General features: G+C 39.6%; 1 protein-coding gene across 5 annotated transcripts in view; it reads left to right on the top strand.

The window, feature by feature from the left end:
• MEF2C (myocyte enhancer factor 2C) overlaps nucleotides 1-22119 on the top strand; it is a 103695-nt gene extending 81576 nt beyond the window's left edge. For 3 of the 5 annotated variants that reach the window (XM_068980803.1, XM_068980801.1, XM_068980802.1), the window contains 4 exons: nucleotides 7442-7614; nucleotides 10034-10163; nucleotides 11015-11150; nucleotides 17473-22119. In XM_068980803.1, coding sequence (XP_068836904.1) covers nucleotides 7442-7614; nucleotides 10034-10163; nucleotides 11015-11150; nucleotides 17473-17794 — 761 coding nt within the window. In that variant the 3' untranslated portion in view covers nucleotides 17795-22119. The remainder of the gene's footprint in view (nucleotides 1-7441; nucleotides 7615-10033; nucleotides 10164-11014; nucleotides 11151-17472) is intronic. The other 2 variants (XM_068980805.1, XM_068980804.1) reach the window with 1 other exon arrangement.
• The last annotated feature ends 3717 nt before the right edge of the window (nucleotides 22120-25836 follow it).

The following is a 25836-nucleotide window of genomic DNA, read 5'->3' as shown; positions in this document are numbered from 1 at the left end:
TCAACTTAATGTTTTCCTGTGGCAGTTTGCTCCAAATTCCCAAAAATAAAATGCCATTAACAAAGTCCTAAACAAAGTAATTTCTATAACCTATATATTAGAAATTCTTTTTCAGATACCTAATAGTGGATACTATAAGATACTGGGCATTTTCCTATCATGTTGAGTGGTTTTGATGATGAAGCTGGTCTCTTAAATAGATGGTCAGTAGGTAAACGTCTTTACCCTCTATTACAGGGGAGAAGATTATTGACTAAAATATTTCAGAATCTACCTTTAAAAGCATAGTTAATCATCCGCTCAAAATAGCACACTGAAAGTTAAACAGCTTCTCTGGCACTTAGTGTAGCTAAACCCAATATTTCCTATTTGTAAATATTTATTTATCCAGAAGGAGACTAGAAATATGGTTTGGAACGTTGCCCCTTATGTAAGTCCAGTGTCTTTTTAACCAGAATTGCTATTTTTGACGCCCAAGTTGACTATGTTCCACATCACCTCTGACTTAGGAGGCCCCTTTTTAAAAAATACTTGTTTTATTTGGACTCTGCTGGGTCTTCATTGTGGCCCGCGGGATCTTTGTTTCGGCAGGCAAACTCTTGGTTCCAGCATGTGGGATCGAGTTCTCCAACCAGGGATCGGACCTGGGCCCCCTGCGTTGGGAACATGGCGTGTTAACCTCTGGACCAGCAGGGAAGACCCTTCGGGGTCCCTTTGAGTCTCATGTCCCTGGTCTCCCACTTTATTTCCTCTCTTCCTTTGTGTTCCTGGAATTTTAGGGTGAGATTGGATAGAGAAGGGTTTTCAGAGTCTCAGAGTACACCCCCGTTCCAAGGAGCAGGTCTGGGTTGTGCTTCAGAGCGTAGGCTCTGGACACACTGCTGGGTTCAAACCATGGCTTAACCAGTTGATAGCTGTTTGCCGTTGGGCAAGTTACGGGATCTTTCTTTTCTTCAGCTTTATATTTATGTAACCCAAGGATACTCTTAGCACCTCACAGGGTTGTTGTTGTGAGGATGAAAGGTGCTTTATATCCGTGTGTAATAGCCAACACTCTGCATAGGCACGTGTACTGTTCTGGGTAGGTATTGTGGATACGTACATGATGCTTACGTGCATGATGTTGTTAATGCGCTTGGTCATTCATACCATCTAAAATGCTTGCCGTTGTTAATATTGCGTGGTTGTGTTGGTGATGGCTGCCTCGGGAGAGTATGTGGGAGTCTCTGATTCAGATGACTTTTATGCCTCTCTCACACTAATGAAATCATTGCTTAGCGTGTGAAAAACCAAGGCGCGGTATAGTTGAAGAAACTCTAATGGAGACCTCATGACGAGGAACTGCATTTATCTGCTTAATCTGCCTTTGTCCTCATCGCCCATCTGCCTTGTAAATCTTGCAAGGCTGCTGCTTCCCTCAGACCTCATTCCTCATGTGCTCCCTGGCAGATGCGTCCTAACTAAGCTCTCTCACAACGGTCTCACCCTTTAATGCCTCCTTTCTGCTGCCACTCTTGCTTTTTTCTCGACACACAGCTAATGATGCCACTTCCTACTCATAAACAACTTTGGCTGTTCTTTATCTATGGTATAAAGTTTAGTAAAAGTTTAGTATCAAGTCTCCGGTATTAAAGTTAGCATGACCCAAGAGACTTGTGTTAGCCAAGCCTACTTTCCCAGCTTCCGAAAACTGCATCCCCTGAAATGACCTATATTTTGCCTTCACAGGAATCCTCATCCTTCTCAAACACAGTCATGACTCTGAGATCTATCATGAATTCCCTCTCTCCAGGAAGCCTGTCTCTGAACCATCTAGTAAAATCCAGTGCATTCTTAATTGCCACCCTTCTACCATTCTTTTTCCTAGGAAAGCATGCAACCCATCTTTTGGTAGAAAGTTCTGTGTGAGTAAATTGTTACTGAAATTCTTCTTGACATAGAGGCAACCCGTGGCAGTAGACACTTGTCAGTGTGGAAGAAAAGATCCAGGGTCTCCGAGTTTTCTTCTTCATTAGGGGGAAGTTCTACTTTTTTTGATTCTGCTGCTTACATTTAACTAAGGTAATGTGCTAGGAAATGATTAACAGGTGCAGCAGATTAAAAAAGCTTCAATTAGCTCTCTATTAACAAATTTAGTAGGTGGGCACTTGCATGATTTTCTGATTTTTATATTATGTGGTTGATAAGCAGTTTCTCTCAGCGGTGTACTTGGACATCACCTTGATGTTTGAAATTACCGCGTTACACGTTACATTTTCAGTTCTTATCCCATGTTCCCTCATAATTTGACTTGTAGTGCCATTTCTGAATAATTTTAATTTTTCCAGCATAATCTGTCTATGTGTTTTGTGAGGATTTGAAACACAAATAGATGAGTGTTCTGTGTACTATTAGCCTCTAATTGCACAGAGTTTGGGAGGAGAGTGAGTTCAAGGTGGACTGAGGTTGTCTGAAAGGTATCATGAGAGCCCTGGGCCTTAGCTGATCCTTAAAAATGAATTTTGAGTTAAACAGGAAGTCAAACACTGCCAGTTACTGACCTGCTAGAGCAAAGACTCAGATGTATTCAGAGGATGGTAAGCTTGGCCGTGGCCGTTGGAAGTTAGGTTAGATACACAGGGCAGGTCAAACTGTGTCCCCCTCTGAGAGCCAAGCCAGGGCACTGACCCACTAGAGTTAAGTGTGATCTGAAAAAGGAGCCTGAGAGAAGCGGCACTGGAGAAAGATTTTTTTATATAGAACATCTTGGGAGTGTTTATTAGCTTTATTATCACACATATGCACGGAAGTTTGCACACAGCTTCAAGGAGCAATCTTCCTGCAGCCCATCATTGTAAGGCCTGGTGAAAAACCCTTCAACTAGAGACCAGGAACCCCAAACAGCAGGTTATGGAAAGACCTAGTCAGATGGCAGTGAAAGCTTAATGTAGAATGGTGGCAGTGAAAATGGAAAGAGGCCTTTTTGAAGAAACATTGACAAGATTTGGTAACTAATTGGATATGGAGTTGAAAGAGGCGGGGGGAATAGTCAAAGATGATGACTTGAGTGACTACAGAAAAGATAGTGCCGATGAAAAAGATTAACCTTGGTCCATGAGAACTAGTTTCTGTTTTGTGCTGATTAGTTTTATATGCTTGTATTTATAATTTAAAGTCTAGGAGGAAAAAAATGAAGTGAAAAGACTCATAATGTCTAAACATCCAAATAGGAGAAAGTTTCCAAACTTCAGGCTCAAAGAGAGTTCCACATTCAGTTGAGCTCTGTGAAACAAGGCAAAGTGTCCTCCTCACAACATCATAAGCCAGAAATATGTTCTTTGGATTTACAACTTCTTAAAATAGGAGTAAATTAAAAGAAAAAAAAAGTAGAGCAAGTGTTTTCAAGTTAACTGGAGAGAAAAAAATTTTTTTCTGCTAACACCACATTTGAAGTTCTATATATTTACACTAGTTTTAATATGAGTGTTTAGAAATTTGTAACCCAGCGAGGTGGATTCTATTATCCTTGATACAGATTGTATTGTGAATGCTCAAATTGTTTTATGTGAAACAATATTTTTCATCAAATGAAACTATAAAACAGGCAAACTCTAAAGTTGGTCTGCTCTTCATTTCTTATAATCTGTAATCAGGAAATCCATTCACTCGTGCTTTATAATTTTTGTGCTTTTAAGTGGTCAGGGGAATGTGACATCTGCATGCAGCCCCATCCAAATTGATCATCGTCCCAGGCAGAGGGTAATTTTCAAACGTAGCATGAAGAGAGGTGGAATCTATATCTCAGAAGTTTATTGAAGGGTAGCATTTCCCACCTCCCGACCCTGACTTTGAAAGAGACCGTTCTGTTGGGTGAATTTATCTTAAGGTAAGACAGCAGCCTCAACAGAAGGCCACAGCACCCGGAGTGAGGAGGAGGCCACAGTTTCCGAGCCGGTTTAAATGCAGGCTCTTCTTAGCAGTAAACCACACGAGTGTATTCATCATTGATTTTCAAATGATAGGTTTCTATATCACTGGTTTAGGATCCACAGCCTCACATTCCTGAATCTATATTATGCCAAAAGAATAACAACTTGGTGGCTGGAAACAGAAATGGTTATTATATGGCTCCAAAATGCTAGCTGGCACAATATGCTAAAAACAGCAGAAATTCACCGGTAAAAGGCAGAATTTATTTGTTCTCAAAAATAACTTTTATGCTCTAAAAATATGAATTTAAGAAGTGTCATCGTGGTTCAAAATATTTTACCTTCAGTATGTAAACACCTTAAAATATGTGACTAATCTTCTAAAATGGCATAATTTCCGAACAAGAGGAAATATTCCAAGAGGAAAAATAGAATGCTTTTCAAATCTTTTTTTTTAAGTTTTAAGTCATTTATTAGGTGAAAACCTAAAATATATGTTTGCTTTTTATCTCCACTCCCCGCCCCCCACCTACTGCTGCCCCAAATCATTGTTTAAAATGTGGGCAAAAGGCTTTGTTGGAATTTCTCAGAATTCACTCTAGAAAAAAAATTTTTTTCTTAATAAAAAAAAAAGCTTTTCTCAGAGGCTTCGTGCAGCATTTCCATTTTCGCACACTGGCCCAGTGCTCGTCATATCACAGGACAACACATTTCATAAAGCGGTTTTACTTCCTTTTAGCAAAATAACTCCTCCATGCAAACCAGTATCGGCATCTACCAAGCCCGGGTTTTACTTTCTTCTGATCTGTTCAAGCTTCATTGCACTGCTTAACTGACTTTTTTTTCCCCCTTTCTTTTGAAATTACCCAGCTAATTTTCCATTTGATTGTTTATTTAAACCAGATCTCACACAGGCTTAATAGGTAAGTGACATAGGCATTCAGCGTATCCGTCAGTCTGAGCTTCGGCTGACAGGAAAGAAGAGTGCAAACTTTGTCTCGGTTTTCTCACTCCGTTTTTATCCCATGGAATCTATTAATTAAAACCAAAGCCCTAGCGTAGTCACAATAATGATTTAGTAAGACACATTAAATATAAAAGTCCTCTGAGCATTCTGTTTTATCAAATGTCTTTCTATGTGAACATACCCTTTGTATTTCTCCTAGCCAAAAAAGGTAAATGTGTTTGTTTCTTGTAATCACTTTTGCCACAGAAAACTGTCCAAATTAATTGTGCAAATGTCTTCTTGGCTTTTGGCCTTGTTAGTTGGCTTTAGAGAATATAGCTAATTTTCTTGAAGTTTTATTACAGAAGAGCAGCTTATATACAAATTCAACCAACATTTCTTAAGCAGCTACTTTATACTTGATACGTTTTGCCAGGAGGGGGTTGTTTGTTTTATTTTGTGGGGTTTTTCGTCTAGTAAGGTGGAGAATGTTATGCATAATCCAATTGACAGATTTAATCTTGTAGTTATTTGTTATACATTCAGCCTGTTTATTCATGCATAAAATAAGGCAAGTAAAATGAAAGGGATATGAAGAACCAGTTTGCTCTAAACATTATTAAAGTTGTGTGTGCATGCTCAGTCATGTCCGACTCTTTGCAACCCCATGTACTGTAGCCTGCCAGGCTCCTCTGTCCATGGGATTTCACAAGCAAGAATACTGGAGTGGGGTGCCATGCCCTCCTCCAGGGGATCTTCCTGACCCAGGGATCGAAACCTCTCCTGCATCTCCTGCATTGGTGGGCAGATTCTTTACCACTGAGCTACTTGGAAAGCCAAAACAGTGTACCTCAAATAGATTCTAATTCAAAGGATGTGCCCAGAAATATCTCCTGAAATATACTAGAGCTTTGCCTCCCTAATTCCTCCCCGTAGCTCGGGTCGTCACAGAAATTTCCAGACTGGATCACACTATCAGGCCTTCCTAAAATATCCCAATGCTAGTAGACCTCTCTGTCCCCTTAAGGGCCTGTGTTCCCTCTGCTCTGCAGCCTTCAGGGGTCTGCATTTCCACCATTTAAAACCAAGACACGTAGCCTGGAATTCACAGGCTAACCTCCAGTGGGCTCCACAGCCCAGCCCTCCATATTCCTTCAGAATCTCTGCTCCTTCTCTCATGGGTTCCCTTCTCACCAGGATCCTCACAGAGCCTCTGGCCGTCCTCTGTAAATCGCCACCGTGGCCCTCTCCTAGTGCCCGGTCACAAGGCCAGAGATCTTTTTGTCTCCTCTGTTTTTTCAGGACCCACGTCAGTTCTTGCCTCTCCCGTGAATCTTGTTCGGATAATCTCTTCCCTGCTGGGAACCCAGTAGCCCTTCATCTGGATTCCTCCGTGGCACCTCACCCCAGGCTGCCCCGTCTTGGTGTGTGCGTCTTGTACACATCCATATCGGATTGCCACAGAGGACTGCAAGGGCCTTGGAGGACCGGGGCCTTGTCTCTGCTGCCCCACAGCGTAGCAGTTATCATTCGTCCTGGGGTCATAGGGGCTGGGGTTTTGCCATAATGATAATGACGACAGCAACAACGGGGTTTGACTGTCTCCTTTAGGGAGCTCCAGAAAACAGCTGTCTGGGTTTCCAGCAAGGGCTGTTGAATTGGCCTGGGTGGTTTCTCCGATCCTCCAGTCAGAGACGGTGGAGGAAACGGGCTTCCGGTTCAGCTCAGGTTGCATCGGCGGCCCCTGCACCTCTGCCGGTCACGGGCCAGTGTATTTTGAGTTCTGAGAAATGGACACCTCCAGATAGCCGTTTGTCTGCTAGTGGGAGGGGGAGAACTAAGCATCAGAGACCCAAGAAAACCCTTTCAGGACAGTTCCCACTTGCTGGCTACTCCTGTGCCCTGGGCATCGGCCCTTTAGTGGAGGCCTCACCCCCTCCTTTCAGCTCCTGAGAAAGAGTCCTGCTTTCTGAAGTTCTCCGTGAGCAAGAGAGCAGGGCTTCAGGTTCCTCCACTGAGCCTCGCGAGCCATCGGGAGAAATCGCTCAGAGAAAAGGGGAACTGAAGAGCGAAGCGTGTGAGAGGCTGCTACGCCTCCCACATGTCCTAGAAACTATAGCCTCGCTGGTGTGTCCTTTCCTCGCTTAAGGACACACAGACACACAAAATAAAACCCAAATCGTTGAACCGAAAGAGTGAGTCATGCCAGCCAGGCCTCCACTGAGCTAGTCAATTAAAGTTCAGGACCAATTCAGTGCTTTTCTTAGGCCCTGAAAGACTGTCTGACTTTCATCCCAACTTTTTTCTAAGAGAAAAAAATAGACAAATAAAAGTATATGCTGGCTTCCGGACAAGTTGATGTCTCTTAGGTTTCTTCTCATTAGGAGTTTTTCATCTTCCTTCAGCGGCATATTAAAGAACTGATTGGGTTGCTCCTGAGGAGGTTGTCAGTCATGCTGTGAACTTTCCATGTACATTACTGTTTCATCCTGTCAATGCTTTCTTCATCGTATCATGTAGTGTATGCTCTAGAAACATTTTGTGAGTCCGGATTTTTTTTTCCTGAGTGCTCTCATTGTTTTAACAGGGAACGGGTATGGCAATCCCCGAAACTCACCAGGTCTGCTGGTCTCACCTGGTAACTTGAACAAGAATATGCAAGCGAAATCTCCTCCCCCCATGAATTTAGGGATGAATAACCGTAAACCAGACCTCCGAGTTCTTATTCCGCCAGGCAGCAAGAATACGATGCCATCAGTGGTAATGTGGAATTCCATGTTAAATAAATGTTGATAATGTTTTGTATACGTTTTGCTGTTTTTGTATTTGTCTGATTTGATGGGTTACTTGCATGTTCCCAGAAAATCAACATGTCAGTGCTGTTGCTGCAGCCCTGTTTGGATTTAGCTATTATTTCTGGTAACTGGTTTGCTTTTCCCTTTTCCATGGAAAAAAAAAAAAGAACCAACATCTAATAAACTCCATTATCGGGCTGCTGTTCTGGGGCAAAGAAAACATTCCCTTTTAAGGCCCCCAATTTATAATTAGAAAAAAAATCATTACCTAGTACTCTGCTTATGAGATGTATGATTTGACCGTTGGTAGAACCAAACTCACAGAGTGAGGTATTTCATAAGATTTTTACAGGATTGAACTAAATAAGTATGCTCTTAAGGTGCTGACAGTGAAAAATCTTTTTCATAATTTCTAAATGAACTCTCTCCCATTAATTGGCATTTCTTCTCTTAGGTATATTGCAGTGATAATGTTTAATACATCACATGCCTGTGCAGTGCCTCAGTTCTCCTTTCCAAATATGTGTTTAATGCCAGTAATTACCTCTCAAAAACAAATTGCCTTAAAATTCTAGGCAATTGAGAACAAAGGTTATATTTACCATCAAAAAAAAGCTGTGGCACTTATAAGAATAAATATGAAATATAAATAATATCCCTGGAAGCTATCATTTTTCCTTCTCCTGGGTCTGAAGGACTAAGGTGAAGATAATCCTGTGGGCCCAAATTCAACAACAAAGAGACTTACATTCATGTTCGCCAAATTAGCTTTGCTTAAGAGCGAGAGAACATTTAAAACCAAGATTCAGTAGACAAATTTAGATCATTCTGCAAACACGTTTTTTTTTTTTCTTTCTCTGCTCTGTGGCAAGCTTCAGGGTAAAACGGTCCTGCAAGCTGATTAGTTTATTATGGCACAGTGCAGATTAATTTTGAATATCAACCCCCCAAAATTCACATAATATGCAACATTCCCTTTGGAAAAGGCTGGGTCTAATAAATAAAACCTCCCACAGGCCATCACCAAGCAGTTTGGGCCACGCATGGCAGGCTGTCTCTATCAGCAGATTGATTCCAAGTGCCTTAAAACTGATGCTTTCCCAGGGATTCCATGAGCTGTGGGTCAGGTCTCTGTCAGTGCTAGCCAGGTACAGTTGCCCCCTTCCTCCAGCAAGTGCACTTTCAAAGTACCATCTTTTTTTTTTTTTTCCTCAAAATGTGGTGGTAAAATAATAAAGGTTGAAACCCTGACCTGTGCTGAAAATTGGATAGATTGGCTTCACGTTGGAGACAAACAGCTCATTAAAGAAAACAAAGAATATCTTTGTAAGGAGTTGTCTTTAGAGTCTGAGTTTTAAAGCTGTTTAAACTGTCATGCCTGTCAGAAGATGCTTTTCCTTTTGTTGAAAAGATTTTGCCCAAGTACAAATATTTACAGACACTAATTAATAAAACTCCTTCCCCATGCTCTCAGTCTGAGGATGTCGACCTGCTCTTGGTAAGTGGTGAGGGCGCATCCCTTCAGTGCTACGTGCAAGGAAAAACCCAAAGCAACTGTTAGGTTGGAGAGGTGGCAGCAGTAACATGGAGAGATTTGGAGAGTCAGTGTGTGTCAACATTGATTATTTAGAAATAATTTCAAGTATCACTTACAGGTGAAATACCAGATTATCTATTTTTCTGTTTTACCCTCTGTAAGTGAAGGGCCATGTTTTCAGTGTATTTTTGGATTTAACTTACAGTACAATTGTAACAAACAAATGTCCTCAGTTATTTAAAGCCACAAAAATACTTATTTTTCTAAGAATTAAATTCTCATGATATTTAAGTGTATATGAATATTTAATCTCCTTGCTCTAAGGAATTAAATATACACGTTAGCTGTTTTGCCTTCTAGTTGAGGGAAGTTTTAGAAGAATCTGGAAAAAAAGTGGTCAGAGCACCACCTGCTGGTCAAAACATGGCATGAACCCTCTACCCATCTGCTCTGCTATATATACAACTGAACATAAAAACCACCGTGGTTGATTTTAATTTTTTTTTCAATTTGCATTTGAATAAAAACTGAAACAATGGAAGTACAGTATACATATTTCATCAGTTTTCAACATAGTCTGTTTTTACCCATAATAAAGCTATGGTACTTGTTACTAGTTCAGTTGCCTAGGAGATACTGATGTAATGGGTTACTATGGCAACAGCTGGTCTCTTGAAGGATTGTAAATGATAGGGTTGGCAGAGTTCATAGAGACACATGTTAAATGATTAATTTCATGAGATTTGTACCAACTTATCGCTTTATGTGCAAAACTAATACTGAAATCTAGTGTTTTTAAGTTTTAAAAAAAATCTATTCCATAATATCTTTTTATTTACTTTAAAAGAATCAAAGGATAAATAACTCCCAGTCTGCTCAGTCATTGGCTACCCCAGTGGTTTCCGTAGCAACTCCTACTTTACCAGGACAAGGGATGGGAGGATATCCATCAGCCATTTCAACAACATATGGTACCGGTGAGTAGTTTTGCCATGTTCAAATAATACATTAAATACTTTCTATTAAAAAGCAAAATGAAAATGATATTACCTATTAGTCTGTTAGGAAGCTTTATTTAATACCTGTGGTGTTCAGATCATTCTACCATTACCTATTCATTACTAAGACAAAGTGAATATCCACATGATTCTTTCTTAGTGACCAAAAGTTTTGTTAACCCAACCTGAATTCAACATAGAAGAACAATTTCAAGGAAAATGAGCTGTTATTATTATTATTTTTTTTTTTATGTAATACTGAAGCTGAAGCTCCAATACTTTGGCCAGAGCTAACTCATTGGAAAAGACCCTGATGCTGGGAAAGATGGGAGGGCTGGAGGAGAAACCGGGGACAGAGGATGAGATGATTGGATGGCATCACCAATTCAATGGACATGAGTTTGAGCAAACTCTAGTAGACAGTGAAGGACAGGGAAGCCTGGCATGTTGCAATCCATGGGATCACAGAGTCGGACACAACTTAGTGACTGAACAATAGAAAGCTCACTTTCTCAGGATTATTTAAAAAATGTTTCTAGATCATCAAATACTAGATACCTGCCTGTGATGCCAGATCGTAGTTCTAATAAACTGAAATTGCTTTCTGTACTATGTTGAAGTTTTCATGGAATACTTAATTTTTGGTGCATAGTATATATCTCTTTTGAATTAAAATTGTCCCTAATGTTTTATCTCCCTCCCTGCCCAAATTTTTTTTAAGTGTATCATTCAATCATAGAATATTTTAAAGATTGAAAATGATCATCCTGTTCTCCATTTGGTAACTTCCAAATTAATTCTTTTGCCTTCTTCTCTCTTCTTTGCTCTAGAGTACTCTCTGAGTAGTGCAGACCTGTCATCTCTCTCTGGCTTTAACACCGCCAGCGCTCTTCATCTTGGGTCAGTAACTGGCTGGCAACAACAGCACCTACACAACATGCCACCGTCCGCCCTCAGCCAGCTGGGGTAAGCAATATTACTTCTTATGTAACACACTTTCATAAATGCGTTTTTAAAGTGACAAATGGCAACCTCTAAGTTTGTGCTCTAATGTCCCTTTAGAGGATGTGAGTTTCTGTTCGATCAAAATCTGAAAGTAATTATCAGGTTCATATCTTTCACATGGCTTAAATATCACTTTCTTTCTTCTTTATGAGGAGGGGGAGCTCTGTGATAATAGGGCATTTTATTTTCCTGTTGTTTTAGGCTGTCTTTGTTTCCACTGCTCTCAGTGGTAAAGTTCTCTTCAGTTAAGCTTTCACATAGTTAACATGGGACAGAAGAAAACATTTACAGTTATTAGTTCTTTGAATTTTTGCACTATTTGAGAGTCTTTTTTGCTTCGCATAAACCACATAGCTCTTAATGTGATTAGCATAGCCTGTTACTCAGAGGGTCACCTATTCCACTGATATACAGACTTCATATATTCATAATATACTCATCATGTAGTTGTGTATTCGTAGATATTGTATGAATATACATATATGTATATGTACACACACACACTAATTATTTAAATTGGGGTATAAAAATAGTTTCGGTTGTTTTCTGAAGTCAGACGGTGTCTGTTTTCTGCCCCCTTGTGGTACTTTTGAGATATGTCTATATTGTAGAAGTAACTCCTGTCATTTATCAATGGAAAGGTTCAAATCTTTAAAAGCCCTAAATTCACAAATAATACTGCTTATAAAACCATTAATTTTATCTTTAAGTTTAAAATATGAACCAAAGACTTGACTTTCAGTTTAAGAACTCCAAAACTACAGTTAATCTTCAAAAGAAAATACAAGGAGGATATAAAATATTTAAAGATAACCCATTTCTATATGTTAGAAAAATGCAATTTGTTTACCCCACTTTCACCCTTCTGCTGAGTCATTTGGTTAAAATAGTTAGCTAGTTCTATGTTCATATTCTAAGGAGACAATGAGAATAAAATCCTGATTAGAATAAAAATTACTGATTGATATCAGAGCTTCTCTTACCCCTCTCCAGCCCCACTAGCTTTCACATGCTTATGTGCATTTTCCTCACTAATCACTATTGTTGAAACTCTAACCTAAAAATAAAATAAATTCTCTTGACACTGTTGCTCTGCTTCCTTGAAAGATTAACTTTGAAGATATATCACATATTGATCAAGAACACAATATCTCTTTTTAGGATAACATTTAAGTTTTGCTAGAAATGTTTAACTATCCAAATAGACATGTATTGCAATAACTTTTTCAGGTAATTGCCACTAAGTACATCGTACCAACAGGCATTCTTAAAATCATACACACGGCACTGTATTTCTATGGTTCAGCAGTAAATCCACCATTTATTGCTTTTTGTCAAAAGTAAAGGTCCCCGTTCCTATTTTTCACAAAATTCATCCATTATAGGACTAGCTCTCCTTAGAGATTATGTGTCAAAAGTCATATTATTTTCTCTGATATGGCTTTCTTTTGTTTTCAGTAACACCTGACAATTTGCATTTTTACATAGAAAATACATGGATTTATGTATTTTAACTACCCTACAATTTTTTAATTCACTTCTGGGAAGAGAATTTTATTCTATTTTATTCTACATGGGAAGAATCTGATTCTCTGCTGCCCTTAATAGCAGCTTCAGTAAATGAGAAAGAAGGGACAGCCTTGGACTAGTGAGGAACTGAATTACAGCAGTCAAGGATGGGGCATTTTGTTTAGTTCCGGTTGCTTTCAACACCAATTCTCATGGTGCACGAGTTGACTCTGAATTTAGTCTATGTGTTTTTATTGCGCTTAATCACTTCCCTTATCCCTCAAATAGATACCCCTTCCAGGCCTTCTAATTTTGGCCTGCCTGCCTTTCTTCTCTCCTCCCTTCTTCCTTCCTTCCTTCCTTCCTCAAACCCCCCCACCAACACACTCATACACACACACAGAGTAGTTTTCAAACGGAGATTCCTTCAGATGGATTAGCCTATGCTCACACAATTAAATCTTAAACTCGAAAAAAATCCCAAGTTACAATATTTATGTAAAATAAATTATATGAGCTACCTTTATTCCTTACAATGTCAGTCACTTTTTGAAAAATTGACATTTTCCCAAGCCAAACTAGTCTCAAATACTTGTGTGGTGAATTCACATTCTTTACAGTAGATACAGTGTTCAAAGCAGAGTAAAATATCTTTCAGCCCACCAAAGCAGATATTCCCCACAGCCCAAGAGGGTCACCACGATTCTTTCTCAGACTTAAACTGTGAAAGAGATCTTCATATTTTGCTCATTGAAATACCTTTAAATCCTTAAAACTATACTGTTAGCACTCTCTAGTATCTGATTTTATCTAAGCAAGTTGGAAATCAGCATAAACTGACCAGATACAGGGGATAGAGCAGACTAGAAGGAACTTGCCATCAAGGGTTAGCAAAAGTCATCCTCATACTAATATTTGAGAAAATGACCCTCAAATGTTTTGGTGTTTTTCTCCTACCACCTAACAAAAAGACAACCTATCTTCTAGAAGCATGTCCATCATCATGCTTTATCATTGTGGGTATTCAGTACACACTGAGAGATGACTTTAAGACGATTTTTAAAGGGTTAGGTTAAATACAGTTGGATAGTCTAATTTCCAGGCGGGGGCAGTAAGAAATTTGAACAAAGCTCTCCAGTCATGTTTCATTTCTGAACACCATGGGGAGGGTAGGTGTTTTCCCAGCTGGAAGGAAGGCCTCTCCAGTAGCTGGAATCCTACAGCAGGGCTGGATGTGGGAACTTGCGTATCTGGCTTCTGTCTCCCACGCACCTCCTCATCACCCACACATAGGAAGTATCTCACAGTTATCTGTATCTGTATCAAAACTGTGTTCTCAAGAACAAGTAGACCAACATGCTTATCTCTGAGTCTAGTATAGCTAAGTGATGTTCAATTCAGTTCAGTCACTCAGTCGTGTCCGACTCTTGGTGACCCCATGGACTGTAGCACACCAGGCTTCCCTGTCCATCACCAACTCTTGGAGGCTACCCAGACTCATGTCCATCGAGTCAGTGATGCCATCCAACCATCTAATCCTCTGTCATCTCCTTCTCTTCCCGCCTTCAATCTTTCCCAGCATCAGGGTTTTTCCCAGTGAGTCATGGCCAAAGTATTGGAGTTTCAACTTCAGCATCAATCCTTCCAATGAATATTCAGGACTGATTTCCTTTAGGATGGACTGGTTGGATCTCCTTGCAGACCAAGGGACTCTCAAGAGTCTTCTCCAACCCCATAGTCTAAAAACATCAATTCTTTGGTGTTCAGCTTCTTTATAGTCCAACTCTCACATCCATACATGACTACTGGAAAAGCCATAGCTTTGACTAGACGGACTTTTGTTGACAAAGTAATGTCTCTGCTTTTTAATATGCTGTCTAGCTTGGTCATAGCTTTTCTTACAAGGAACAAGCGTCTTTTAATTTCATGGCTGCAGTCACCATCTGCAGTGATTTTGGAGCCCAAAAAAATAAAGTCTCTCACTGTTTCCATTATTTCCCCATCTATTTGCCATGAAGTGATGGGACCACGTGCCATGATCTTAGTTTTCTGAATGTTGAGTTTTAAGCCAACTTTTTCACTCTCCTCTTTTACCTTTATTAAGAGGCTCTTTAGTTCTTCTTTACTTTCTGCTATAAGGGTGGTGTCATCTGCATATCTGAGGTTATTGATATTTCTCCCAGCAGTCTTGATTCCAGCTTGTGCTTCATCCAGCCTGGCATTTCACATGATGTACTCTGCATAGAAGTTAGATAAGCAGGGTGACAATATACAGCCTTGATGTACTCATTAAGTGATGTTAATGTTCCTTTTTCTTTTCAAGAACATACTTCTTTGATAATGGAGACTAGGCAATTAAACATCATTCTGTTCTGAATCCCATTGCACAGTATAATGAAGCTGAACCTAAGATATCATTTATAATTCATTACTGTGAATTCAGTGTCCCCAGAACTGCTCAGAATGCTTCATAAATGCTTTCAGTGTCAAATGAAATGCCACCAACTAAGTTTATCTTATCTTGGGGACTAGCCTGTTTGTTTGAAGAAAAGGATAAACAATAAGTATTGTATCTTTTTTGAGGAAGAGATATAGCAAAATCTCTACAAGCCAGGTGACTTTGGGAGAACAGTGAATTAGTAGAAAAAGCAGCTTCCAAAAGCTGTGTTAAAGAACTATCATTTCAATTATGTTTTGCTCAGTCTGTTGAGATTAACTGCTTATACTGGTTCAACTTACCAAATATTGTTTTCTAATTTTTCATGTCACCCTGCCTGTGAAGACACAATCTAAATGTCAGAGGGCAGACAAAAGTATTTATTGATATGCCACTTTATTTTCAGACACTTAATTGACATTCATCATTAAACAGTTGTGTGACTCATAGTAGAAGCATTTAATTAAATTTTAGTGAAATAGTCTTTCTCATCCAGAGCCAGGAAAATTCTTTCTTCCAGAAATCAAAAGATGATTTCCTCTCACATCAAAATGAATCATTAAGTAACTCTGAACCAAGATAAAATAGTTCATCACTATGGATCCTTTTGAAATACAGGCTCTCTCCCCTCATTTCAATATCTTCTTTATTTAAAGATTATTTAATTAAAACCCTTAGAGAATTAGTATACTAACAGACTGTAAAATAAAAGCAAGAAATAAATAAAAGTATAAACAGGTGATTGAAAATGACACTCCATGTGGTATCTTGATACAAATGCTGAGACTGCTTTGATTCTGTAAGATTATAAAAGCAAAGGAAAGCAAGCCTTATTAAGGAAACAAACAATTCTCCTTTATGTTATTCTCAACATTAGCTCATCTGTTAATAAGAGTAGGAAAGTAATTCTTTGCCAGTAGGTGGTGCTTTTGTATAAAACATCACTCAAAGATAAGCTCATTTCTAATTTTGTATCTCTTTATAACTTGAACCTGAATTGCATCTCCGAAAAACCAAGCCCCAAGTTATTGCTCTTTTTCCTCTGAAATATATACCCATTTTCTCACTGCTTACAATGACAGTTTTAGTACTGAATACCATCTGATTCTCTTCATTGGAAAGTGACATAGTTACGTGCATGCATAGGTGGGTTTGCTCTCCTTTGTTTTAAATAGGTGTGTCTCTATGGACTATTCTTTACCTCAGCTCTTCTCTGAAAAAGAGATGTCTGCTCCATGTTGACAATATGGGCTACTAACACTGACTCTAGCCGTGAATGTCAGTCCACTTAGAACATAAGAACAATACAAGCATCTTAAAATTGATGTCAGCAGTATTACTATAGTTTATACTGATCAAAGTCATTGTGATTGCTAGTCTATACCTAAAGCCTTAATGCTTTTCCCTTCACAACCTCAAGTATCAAATTCTCCCACATTTTGGAAGAAGGGCAAGTTATGCTGTCCTGAAATTAAGGGGGATTAAGGGTTATAAACACCATAAAACCACAGTAAATCCTTCTTTACAACATGCATCAACTAATGACAATAATAAATTAGAGGAGTGGTCTCCTTAGTATCTTTAGCAGGGAGAGCCTAGCAGTAGTTTTATTCAGGTAGTTGTGTGTAGTGTTTTCATCCCATGTAACTGAGAAAACATGAAGAAAGTCAGATTCTCTTAACAGTTTTAGTGGGGTAGGAAGTCTGAGTGTTTTTAAGCCAGTACTGAAAATTTCCTTCCCCATTTTTCCCCCTCCCAAGCTTTTCATCAGAAATGGTTATGGGTAGCATTTTATGGATTCTATTTATTTGAAATTTGAATTCTCTTCACTTTTTCTGAAGACTAGGCAACTTAATGTGTGTATTAAAATGAGGGAAACATTTGTATCCCTAGTAAGCAATTTACAGTAATTTTCAAACACAGGTATTACTAAATCAAAGAAGTCTTAATTCAGAACCTAAACCCTGTATCGTTAACTCTTGGATGATATTTTGGAACTAGCCTGGGGAGAAATTCTAGAGACATAGAAAATGCTTTTTCCAGGGTGTCTTGTTAAGAGCTTCCTGAAGCTGTAACCTGTACATTTAGGGAGACTAGAGGTATCATTCAGAGGCCTGGACCAGTTAAACGCGGTCATTATTACCAGGCAAATCAACAAAAGCATCCCAATCGCTCGAAGAAGGCGATGCCCCCAAGTGCTTTCAAGCACCTGGCTCTCCTCCCCTGGGCATGCTCTGATGTCGCTGCAAATCTTTAAGCTGATGTTTTATGTAATTGTGAGTTCCTGGGGGCTCCAGGCCTCCTCAATCTGTAACTGGGTTTCCTTTCCTCCTACAGAGCTTGCACTAGCACTCATTTATCTCAGAGTTCAAATCTCTCCCTGCCTTCTACTCAAAGCCTCAACATCAAGTCAGAACCTGTTTCTCCTCCTAGAGACCGTACCACCACCCCTTCGAGATACCCACAACACACGCGCCACGAGGCGGGGAGATCTCCTGTTGACAGCTTGAGCAGCTGTAGCAGTTCCTACGACGGCAGCGACCGAGAGGATCACCGGAACGAATTCCACTCCCCCATTGGACTCACCAGACCTTCGCCGGACGAAAGGGAAAGTCCCTCAGTCAAGCGCATGCGACTCTCTGAAGGATGGGCAACATGATCAGATTATTACTTAATAGTTTTTTTTTTTTTTTTCTTGCAGTGTGTGTGTGTGCTATACCTTAATGGGGAAGGGGGGTCGATATGCATTATATGTGCTGTGTGTGGAAAAAAAAAAAAAGTCAGGTACTCTGTTTTGTAAAAGTACTTTTAAATTGCCTCAGTGATACAGTATAAAGATAAACAGAAATGCTGAGATAAGCTTAGCACTTGAGTTGTACAACAGAACACTTGTACAAAATAGATTTTAAGGCTAACTTCTTTTCACTGTTGTGCTCCTTTGCAAAATGTATGTTACAATAGATAGTGTCATGTTGCAGGTTCAACGTTATTTACATGTAAATAGACAAAAGGAAACATTTGCCAAAAGCGGCAGATCTTTACTGAAAGAGAGAGCAGCTGTTATGCAACATATAGAAAAGTGTATAGATGTTTTTGGACAGACCCGGCAAAGGGTGGCCACGGTTAAACGTTAGGAACACACCAGGTCACCTAATACCCACCCCGAGAACGCTCACAAACCTGCAGGCACATCCTTGACGTATGGCACTCATGAAACAAGGACCGATGACCATTAAAAGAGGACCATACCTATTTTTAAAAAACGTGGAGTTTGAGGGCTAACGTATTTAATTAAATAAATAAATAAATCTGGGTCTGCATCTCTTATTAAATAAAAATATAAAAATATGTACATTACATTTTGCTTATTTTCATATAAAAGGTAAGACAGAGTTTGCAAAGCATTTGTGGCTTTTTGTAGTTTACTTAAGCCAAAATGTGTTTTTTTCCCCCTTGATAGCTTCGCTAATATTTTAAAACAGTCCTGTAAAAAAACCAAAAAGGACTTTTTGTATAGAAAGCACTACCCTACCCAAGCCATGAGGAACTCCATGCTTTGCTAACCAAGATAACTGTTTTCTCTTTGTAGAAGTTTTGTTTTTGAAATGTGTATTTCTAATTATATAAAATATTAAGAATCTTTTAAAAAATCTGTGAAATTAACATGCTTGTGTATAGCTTTCTAATATATATAATATTATGGTAATAGCAGAAGTTTTGTTATCTTAATAGTGGGAGGGGGGTATATTTGTGCAGTTGCACATTTGAGTAACTATTTTCTTTCTGTTTTCTTTGACTCTGCATACATTTTATAAGTTCAAGGTCAGCTGTCAAAAGGATAACCTGTGGGATTAGAACATATCACATTGCAACACCCTAAATTGTTTTTAATCCATTAGCAATCTATTGGGTCAACTGACTTCCATTGTATATACTAATTAGTTTCTTTCATGCTATTTTTTGTTTTTGTTTTTGCATTTTTATCAAATGCAGGGCCCCTTTCTGATCTCACCATTTCACCAAGCATCTTGGAATTCAGTAAGTGAATAAATACCCTAAACTTGCCCATATCCTAAATTTTCTGGTTGGTTTTCAGCCTAGAATTTGATAATGCTTTTAAGAAATATGCCCAGAATAGAGAGCTGTGTCGGGGCACGTGTCCTGCCAATATAGCCCTAGAAACAAGTGATACGGAGTTTGCTTGATGCATGAGTTATAAATTCCCACAGAAGAAAAATGTGAAAGACTGGGTGCTAGATAAGAAGGAAGCAGGAAAAGGGATAGTTGCTTCGTCATCCGTTTTTAATTATTTTAACTGACCCTCCACAATCTTGTCAGCAATATAGGACTGTTGAACAATCCCGATGTGTCAGGACCCCCAAATGTCACTTCTGCATAAAGCATGTATGTCATCTATTTTTTCTTCAATAAAGAGATTTAATAGCCATTTCAAGAAATCCCATTAAAGAACCTCTCTATGTCCCTTTTTTTTAAATAATGATGACTCTTGTCTAATATTCGTCTATAAGGGATTAATTTTCAGACCCTTTAAAAAGTGAGTGCCATAAAAAAAAAGTTGATATATATTGTTTAAAAGAGATTTCAGTCTAGGAATGATTTTTCCTTCTCTTGGAATGTGAAGATCTGTCGATTCATCTCCAATCGTACACACTGACATGCACAGCAAAGAAGATGAGACAGTAAGACTGACACTCTATACCAGGTGTAGGGCATTTCTGATCCATTGTTTTCTTTTTCTTGCGTAGTTGCTATGTGTTTCTCCTTGTAAAAGGCTGCCACTGGGTGGCAAAAGCCAAGAGACCTTACTAACGAGGCCATATTTTTCTTAACTTGATCTGAAATCCACAATTAGACCACAATGCACCTTTGGTTGTATCCATAGAGGATGCTAGCCTGCCTTGTACTAACGTTTTTATATACTAAATCAAACAAGAAAAACTCTATCAACCATTTCATCTATCCCACTCCTCAAGGTATCCATGAAACACAAAAGAAAAACATTTATGCAGAGGAAAAACAGAAAGTCATCCCTAAAAACACACACATTCACACGCAGGGGGAAAAACTAAGGAAAATCATTCTCCTCACCATAGACTTGGTCCCATTCTTAACAATCCATCCTTACAACTTGATGTGTATAAAATATGCAAACGTCACAAATGTTGTTTGTCATTTCAGAACACTTTATCAATAACTTACCACTGGGTGGGAAAGGGTCCCTATGTGAAAATATGAAAAAATAGCCATATTAATTTTTTTTACCTGCAATTTGCCTCAGCAACAAAGAAAAAGTGATTTTCTAAATGCTGAAGATAAAGTAAGCTAAAGTGCCAGCAGAAGCCTTGGCTATTCATAGCAGGTCTGACAATAGTTTTATAAGAACATGGAAAGAACAGAATCACTTGAGAATGGATGCCAGTCATCTCTTGTTCCCACCACTGAATTCATAGAAAGTGGTGGCAAGACAGCAAAGGGATAATCTGAGAATATTTTAAAGATGATTTAATGAGAAGAAGCACAATTTTGATTGTGATGAGTCACTTTCTGTAAACATCGCTATCTTTGCCCTTATCTGTAATTTACCATTTGTTGTATCTGCAAAGCTAGTATGGTTTTGGGTTTTTATCATGGTAAATCCTTTGTATTCAGGAGTTTAGGGCAGAGCCCTGAGGGAGTATTATTTTACATAACCCATCCTAGAGCAACATTTTAGGCAACATTCTTCATTGCAAGTAAAAGAACCGTAAGTGGCATTTTACACAGCTTACAAGTATTGTCATATCTAGTCCTATTTTAGAAGATTTTTTGGTAATATTAAGCTTAAATACTGATAACACTGATGCAATATCTGCGAGCTGCACAACCTGTATGCATTGGTGCATGGAGGGCTGTTCATTTCAACCTTTTTTAAAATTGTGTTTTTTAGTAAAATGGCTTATTTTTTCCCAAAGGTGGAATTTAGCATTTTATAATGATGAATATAAAAATACCTGTCATCCTCAGATCATTTTAAAGTTAACTAAAGATTTTTTAAAATTCCAATACACTTTTTAAAAGAATGTCTGCCCTCTCACACTTTTATGTATTTGTTTTTCCTATATACCCATCTTTTAATTTAGAGATAGCATTTTTTTCACCCCCTTTATCCTTGTGTTTGTTTTTCCAGAGAGTAAATGCTTTGTATTTCTTTCTTTCAAAAAAAAAAAAGTGTTTTTTTTTTTTAAAGAAGCAGCCACTTGAACCCTCAATAAAGGCTGTTGCCTAAGCATGGCATACTTCATCTGTTCCCGTTCGTGCCATCTGCTGTGATGTCGTCACATATATGGCGTTAATTTCCTGCCACTCCAGATCTTTTGAAGATTGATGGAATACTGGTGTCTGTTAGAATGCTTCAGACTACAAGATGTAATTAAAGGCTTTCCTTAATATGTTTTAACCAAAGATGTGGAGCAATCCAGGCCACATATCTTCTACATTAAATTTGTCCATTTTGGTTATTTCCACAATCGAGTATTGCATTTTGCCTTCCCTGTTCATACCTCAAATTGATCCATACCTCAGTTTAATTCAGAGAGGTCAGCTAAGAGACGGATCCCGTTGTGGTTTGAATGCAGAACCAGTGTTCTCTTTGAACGAAGCCGCCCTGGGTCACTGTAGGCATAGGACTTGGATTGCTTCAGATGGTTTGCTGTATCATTTTTCTTCTTTTTCGTTTTCTGGGGACTTGTTTCCATTAAATGACAGTGATTAAAATAGCTTGTAAATGAGGGCATACAAGCATTTGCAACAAATATTCAAATAGAGGCTCACAGCGGCATAAGCTGGACTTTGTCGCCACTAGATGACAAGATGTTATAACTAAGTTAAACTACATCTGTGTATCTCAAGGGACTTAATTCAGCTGTCTGTAGTGAATAAAAGTGGGGAATTTTCAAAAGTTTCTCCTGCTGGAAATAAGGTATAATTTGTATTTTGCAGACAATTCAGTAAAGTTACTGGCTTTCTTAGTGATGCAGTGTCTGTGGTGCATTTTTTTTAATGTTTTGCTGTTGAAATGTATTCCACTTTCCCTTGTTTTCTTAAAGCAGCTTTTCCCACAAGCACAAGTGAGCTTTCTAGTCTTCAACTCAAAATACTCAAAAGCCAGGGCATTTGTATTTCGCAGGGACGGAGAATGTGAATTGGATCTCTGCTCTTGGGGTTATGTAGGTATACACCTAGTGTGGGAAGTTCGGGTTTCTCATCAAGTGATTCAACTCGTTATCAAATCAGTCCCATGATGATGTCTGATAAATTACTTCAATACATACGCAGACTTTTCCAAAAGTCATTGTGCAAGGCAACCCCATGTTTAATGCACTTCCAGACTTGTTTTTCTTCATCAGAAAAGTGTTTTTAACCCAAAGCGGTTGAAACATAGGCGTCTATCTCAGTATTTGAGAGAATTAGTGGATCCATCCATTTTTAGAAACCATAAAGTATCTCCATTGGTGAAACTTAATTATAATTTCTACAGGAAATGTCCTTAGATCAACATAGAGATTAATTTAGGAACTGAAAAGGAAGTCAGGGAGGCACTGGCCAGCCAACTCGAGAACTGTTCTCTTCATCCATTGTCAGCAAACGTTTATTAAGCAACTATTAATATGTAATCTGGGGCTTCCCAGGGGGCTCACCTGGGTAAAGAACCTGCTTGTAGCGCAGGAGATACAAGAGACCATAGGTTCAATTCCTGAGTTGGGACGATCCGCTGGAGAAGGGCATGGCAACCCACCCTGGTATTCTTGCCTGGGAAATTAAGTGGACAGAGGAGCCTGGCAGGCTACAGTCCATTGGATTGCATAAAGTCAGGCACAACTGAACAACTCAGCACAGCACAGCACACGCGTAACTCATGTGGCAGATTCCAGGATGAATGAAGATTAGCTCTTGCTCTTAATAAACTTAGAACCTAACAGGAGATTAAAAGACAAAAAATGGGTAGGGTGGGAGGAAGGCCCGGATGGAGAAGGACAGGGTGGCTTTGTGGGCCCAAGACCTCTGCAGTCCCACGTGGCCCTCCACTTTGCTTCTGTGGCCACCATCTGGATAATCTTTCAGTTTTGTAAGTGAAGTCATTTAGGACGATAGAGCATGGGTGTGAGCAGAGGCGATTCGAAGAGACAAACGTGGAAAGTTTGAATTGTAGTAGCTGGAGAGGCACTTGGTCCTTGCTCTTTAAGAAAGGACATTTTCACTTTGCAGTGAGCCCTGGGAATTACTGGATGAGAGCGACCTACAAGGAGGAAATAGCAGGGACCATGGCACAGGGATGGGAGAGCAGGAGATAAGTTTGCAGGAATGGTGGCCAACCCTGTTTATAGTATCTGTAGGTGTTGGAGGAGGTTGTGGAGAGGTCACAACAACTAGTTGATCAGAGAGGTGGACCCGGGCAGCTCCTCACCCCCTCCCCTGTCCCTGGAAGGTACATTCTGCCCACAGTGGGGGCCGTTTTCAAGAATCCAGCCTTGAGAGAGCAAGGTGGTGTTGAGATCATCTGGACAGTACATTGATGAACCCAGTTAAGGCCTCTATCTAAACTTTTAAGGGAATTCCCTAGTGATCTAATGGTTAGGACTCAGTGCTTTCACTGCCACGGTTCCAGTGTCATTCCCTGGTCAGGGAACTAAGATCACACAAGCCACATGGCCAAAAAAAAAAAAAAAAACCCTTTGAAGGTTCTGGTGGGCGGGTGCAGAGATTCACTTGTATTGCAGCCACCCAAGACAAGCCTGCTATGTAAGTTTCTTTACTTAGTAAACTTGCCACCCACCCGTCTGAAGTGTGGCCTGCCTCTTTCTTTGCTCTCTTCCTCCCCTCTGTGTACAGAGGCAACAGGCTCCCACAACACTGCAAGAGTTGATTGGGTGTCCAATTATACAATTGCAATTTTAAGAAGTCTGGGATTTTAGAAATGAAAGATTACAAGAGATGGAATTATTAAAGTAGAGCAAATGATCAGGTTTATGGTAGGAGTGATGATGGATAAGGAATTTATAGTTTCATGCTTAAATGCTGAGGAGCCCAGTAATGTTCAAATTGGATAAGGAGAAGTCATTGCTTTGCCAGGAAGGTAATTAATTCAAGTTTCCAGCCTGTGGAGTTTGAGTGATATCCAAGAAGAATATGAGAAATTTGTAGATATAGACTTGATCTCAGTTAATCTGAAAGTAAAGTTTCGGATGCTACTAACAGGGAGGTGATGGTGAAGGCTACGCCTTTGAATGAGTGTCAAGGGGAAGGGCAAGGAAGAGGGGAGAAGTAGGCTTGGAAGGGAATGTTGCAGAGGAGAGACCTACAGAGAAGGGACAAGGTCAAGAAATGTAGTTAGAAGGAAAACCCAAGAGTGCTCTCAAGGCAAGAAGAGGTTTCAAGAAAAGAAAAATCAGCCTTCGACAGTGTCCAGTGCTTTATTGGGGTCCCAGAGGAAGAAAATCAAGGAAGGGTGATATCTGAGAATAACTCAATAAAGTGGTTTGGGAGAGAGGAGAGACCACAAGAACTGGCCTAGCAGATGTGAGATTTTTGTTACCGAGTCCAAGCTTGCTCTGCTCGCCAAACAACAAGCCAGTGAGTCCGACAGACAAGGGGTTGAGGCAAGGAAGAGACTGTAATAGGCGAGCTGGCTGACCCAGAAGATGGCAGGCTAGCGCCTTGAAAAAACCATCTTCTGAGGGTCTGGATGCCAGGTTCTTTTATAGATCAGAGATGAGGGAGGTAAGGAAGCAAAGTAAAAAGGCCTTTAATTTTACAAGCATCTAGAATGGAAACCTCAGGCAGGGGCTGTGTTAATTTCTCCCTTCCTGCCATCTACAGGTGGAAAGGCTTCTGACAAAGGCAATTTAGTGCAACAGGCGGGCAGAGGGGCAGGATTCTCTGAGGCGAGCCATCCTGTATGATTGTAATAACAAAAGCAACGAAAAGCAAAGTCAAAGAAGCATGGAGTCAGAATTGGCTTCTCCTCTGCAACAATTTCTGGCAGCAAGTATAAACTAATCTATGATATTTGTGGTTAAGAGAGCGGACATGAAGGGCTAGCAGGGTAAGGATCAAGGGAAAGGCCAGGTGGAAATTGTCTGTGTCTGTAGACTGGAAGAGACCTAAGGGAGCAGAACACAAACATGAACCTCCCTAGCCAAAGCCTGGAGGATCATTCTTTGTGTCCCACGGGTCCAATTTGGATGTGGTCATTTTATTTCAATGATGTTTGGGAGTCTGGATTGAATAGAGTTACTGAATTTGATACATGAAATCGACCTAAAACAGAGCATCTGAGTTTTCACTTTGTGAATTGAGGAAGTCCTTTTTCCATTTTGTTTACATATTTTTACGGTCTCTTTTCTACATGTTATCCTTACAGACAGACTCCAAAGCAAGATCCAGGGATGGGAGAGGAAAGTCAAGCTCACTTCCCCACTGTGTGTCTCCCTTGAATTCCCACTGTGTCTATTTGATATCTCCATCATCAAAAATAAGGCTATTCTTTTAACCTCGCCTCTTCTAGGTACAGTCTCTTTTCTGGGGGACCTCTGCCTGAGAGTTATGTCGTGGTCCAGGCGCGGGTTGGAAAAGAATTTCCAGACATGAGACAGAATGAGAGGGAAGTAAAGTTTATTAGAGTGAGAGACACTGTTAGAACAG

Source organism: Capricornis sumatraensis, chromosome 9, assembly GCF_032405125.1.
Source record: "Capricornis sumatraensis isolate serow.1 chromosome 9, serow.2, whole genome shotgun sequence".
Lineage (NCBI taxonomy): Eukaryota > Metazoa > Chordata > Mammalia > Artiodactyla > Bovidae > Capricornis > Capricornis sumatraensis.
Note: the sequence above shows the minus strand (reverse complement) of the source record. Positions and strands in the feature narration are given on the sequence as shown.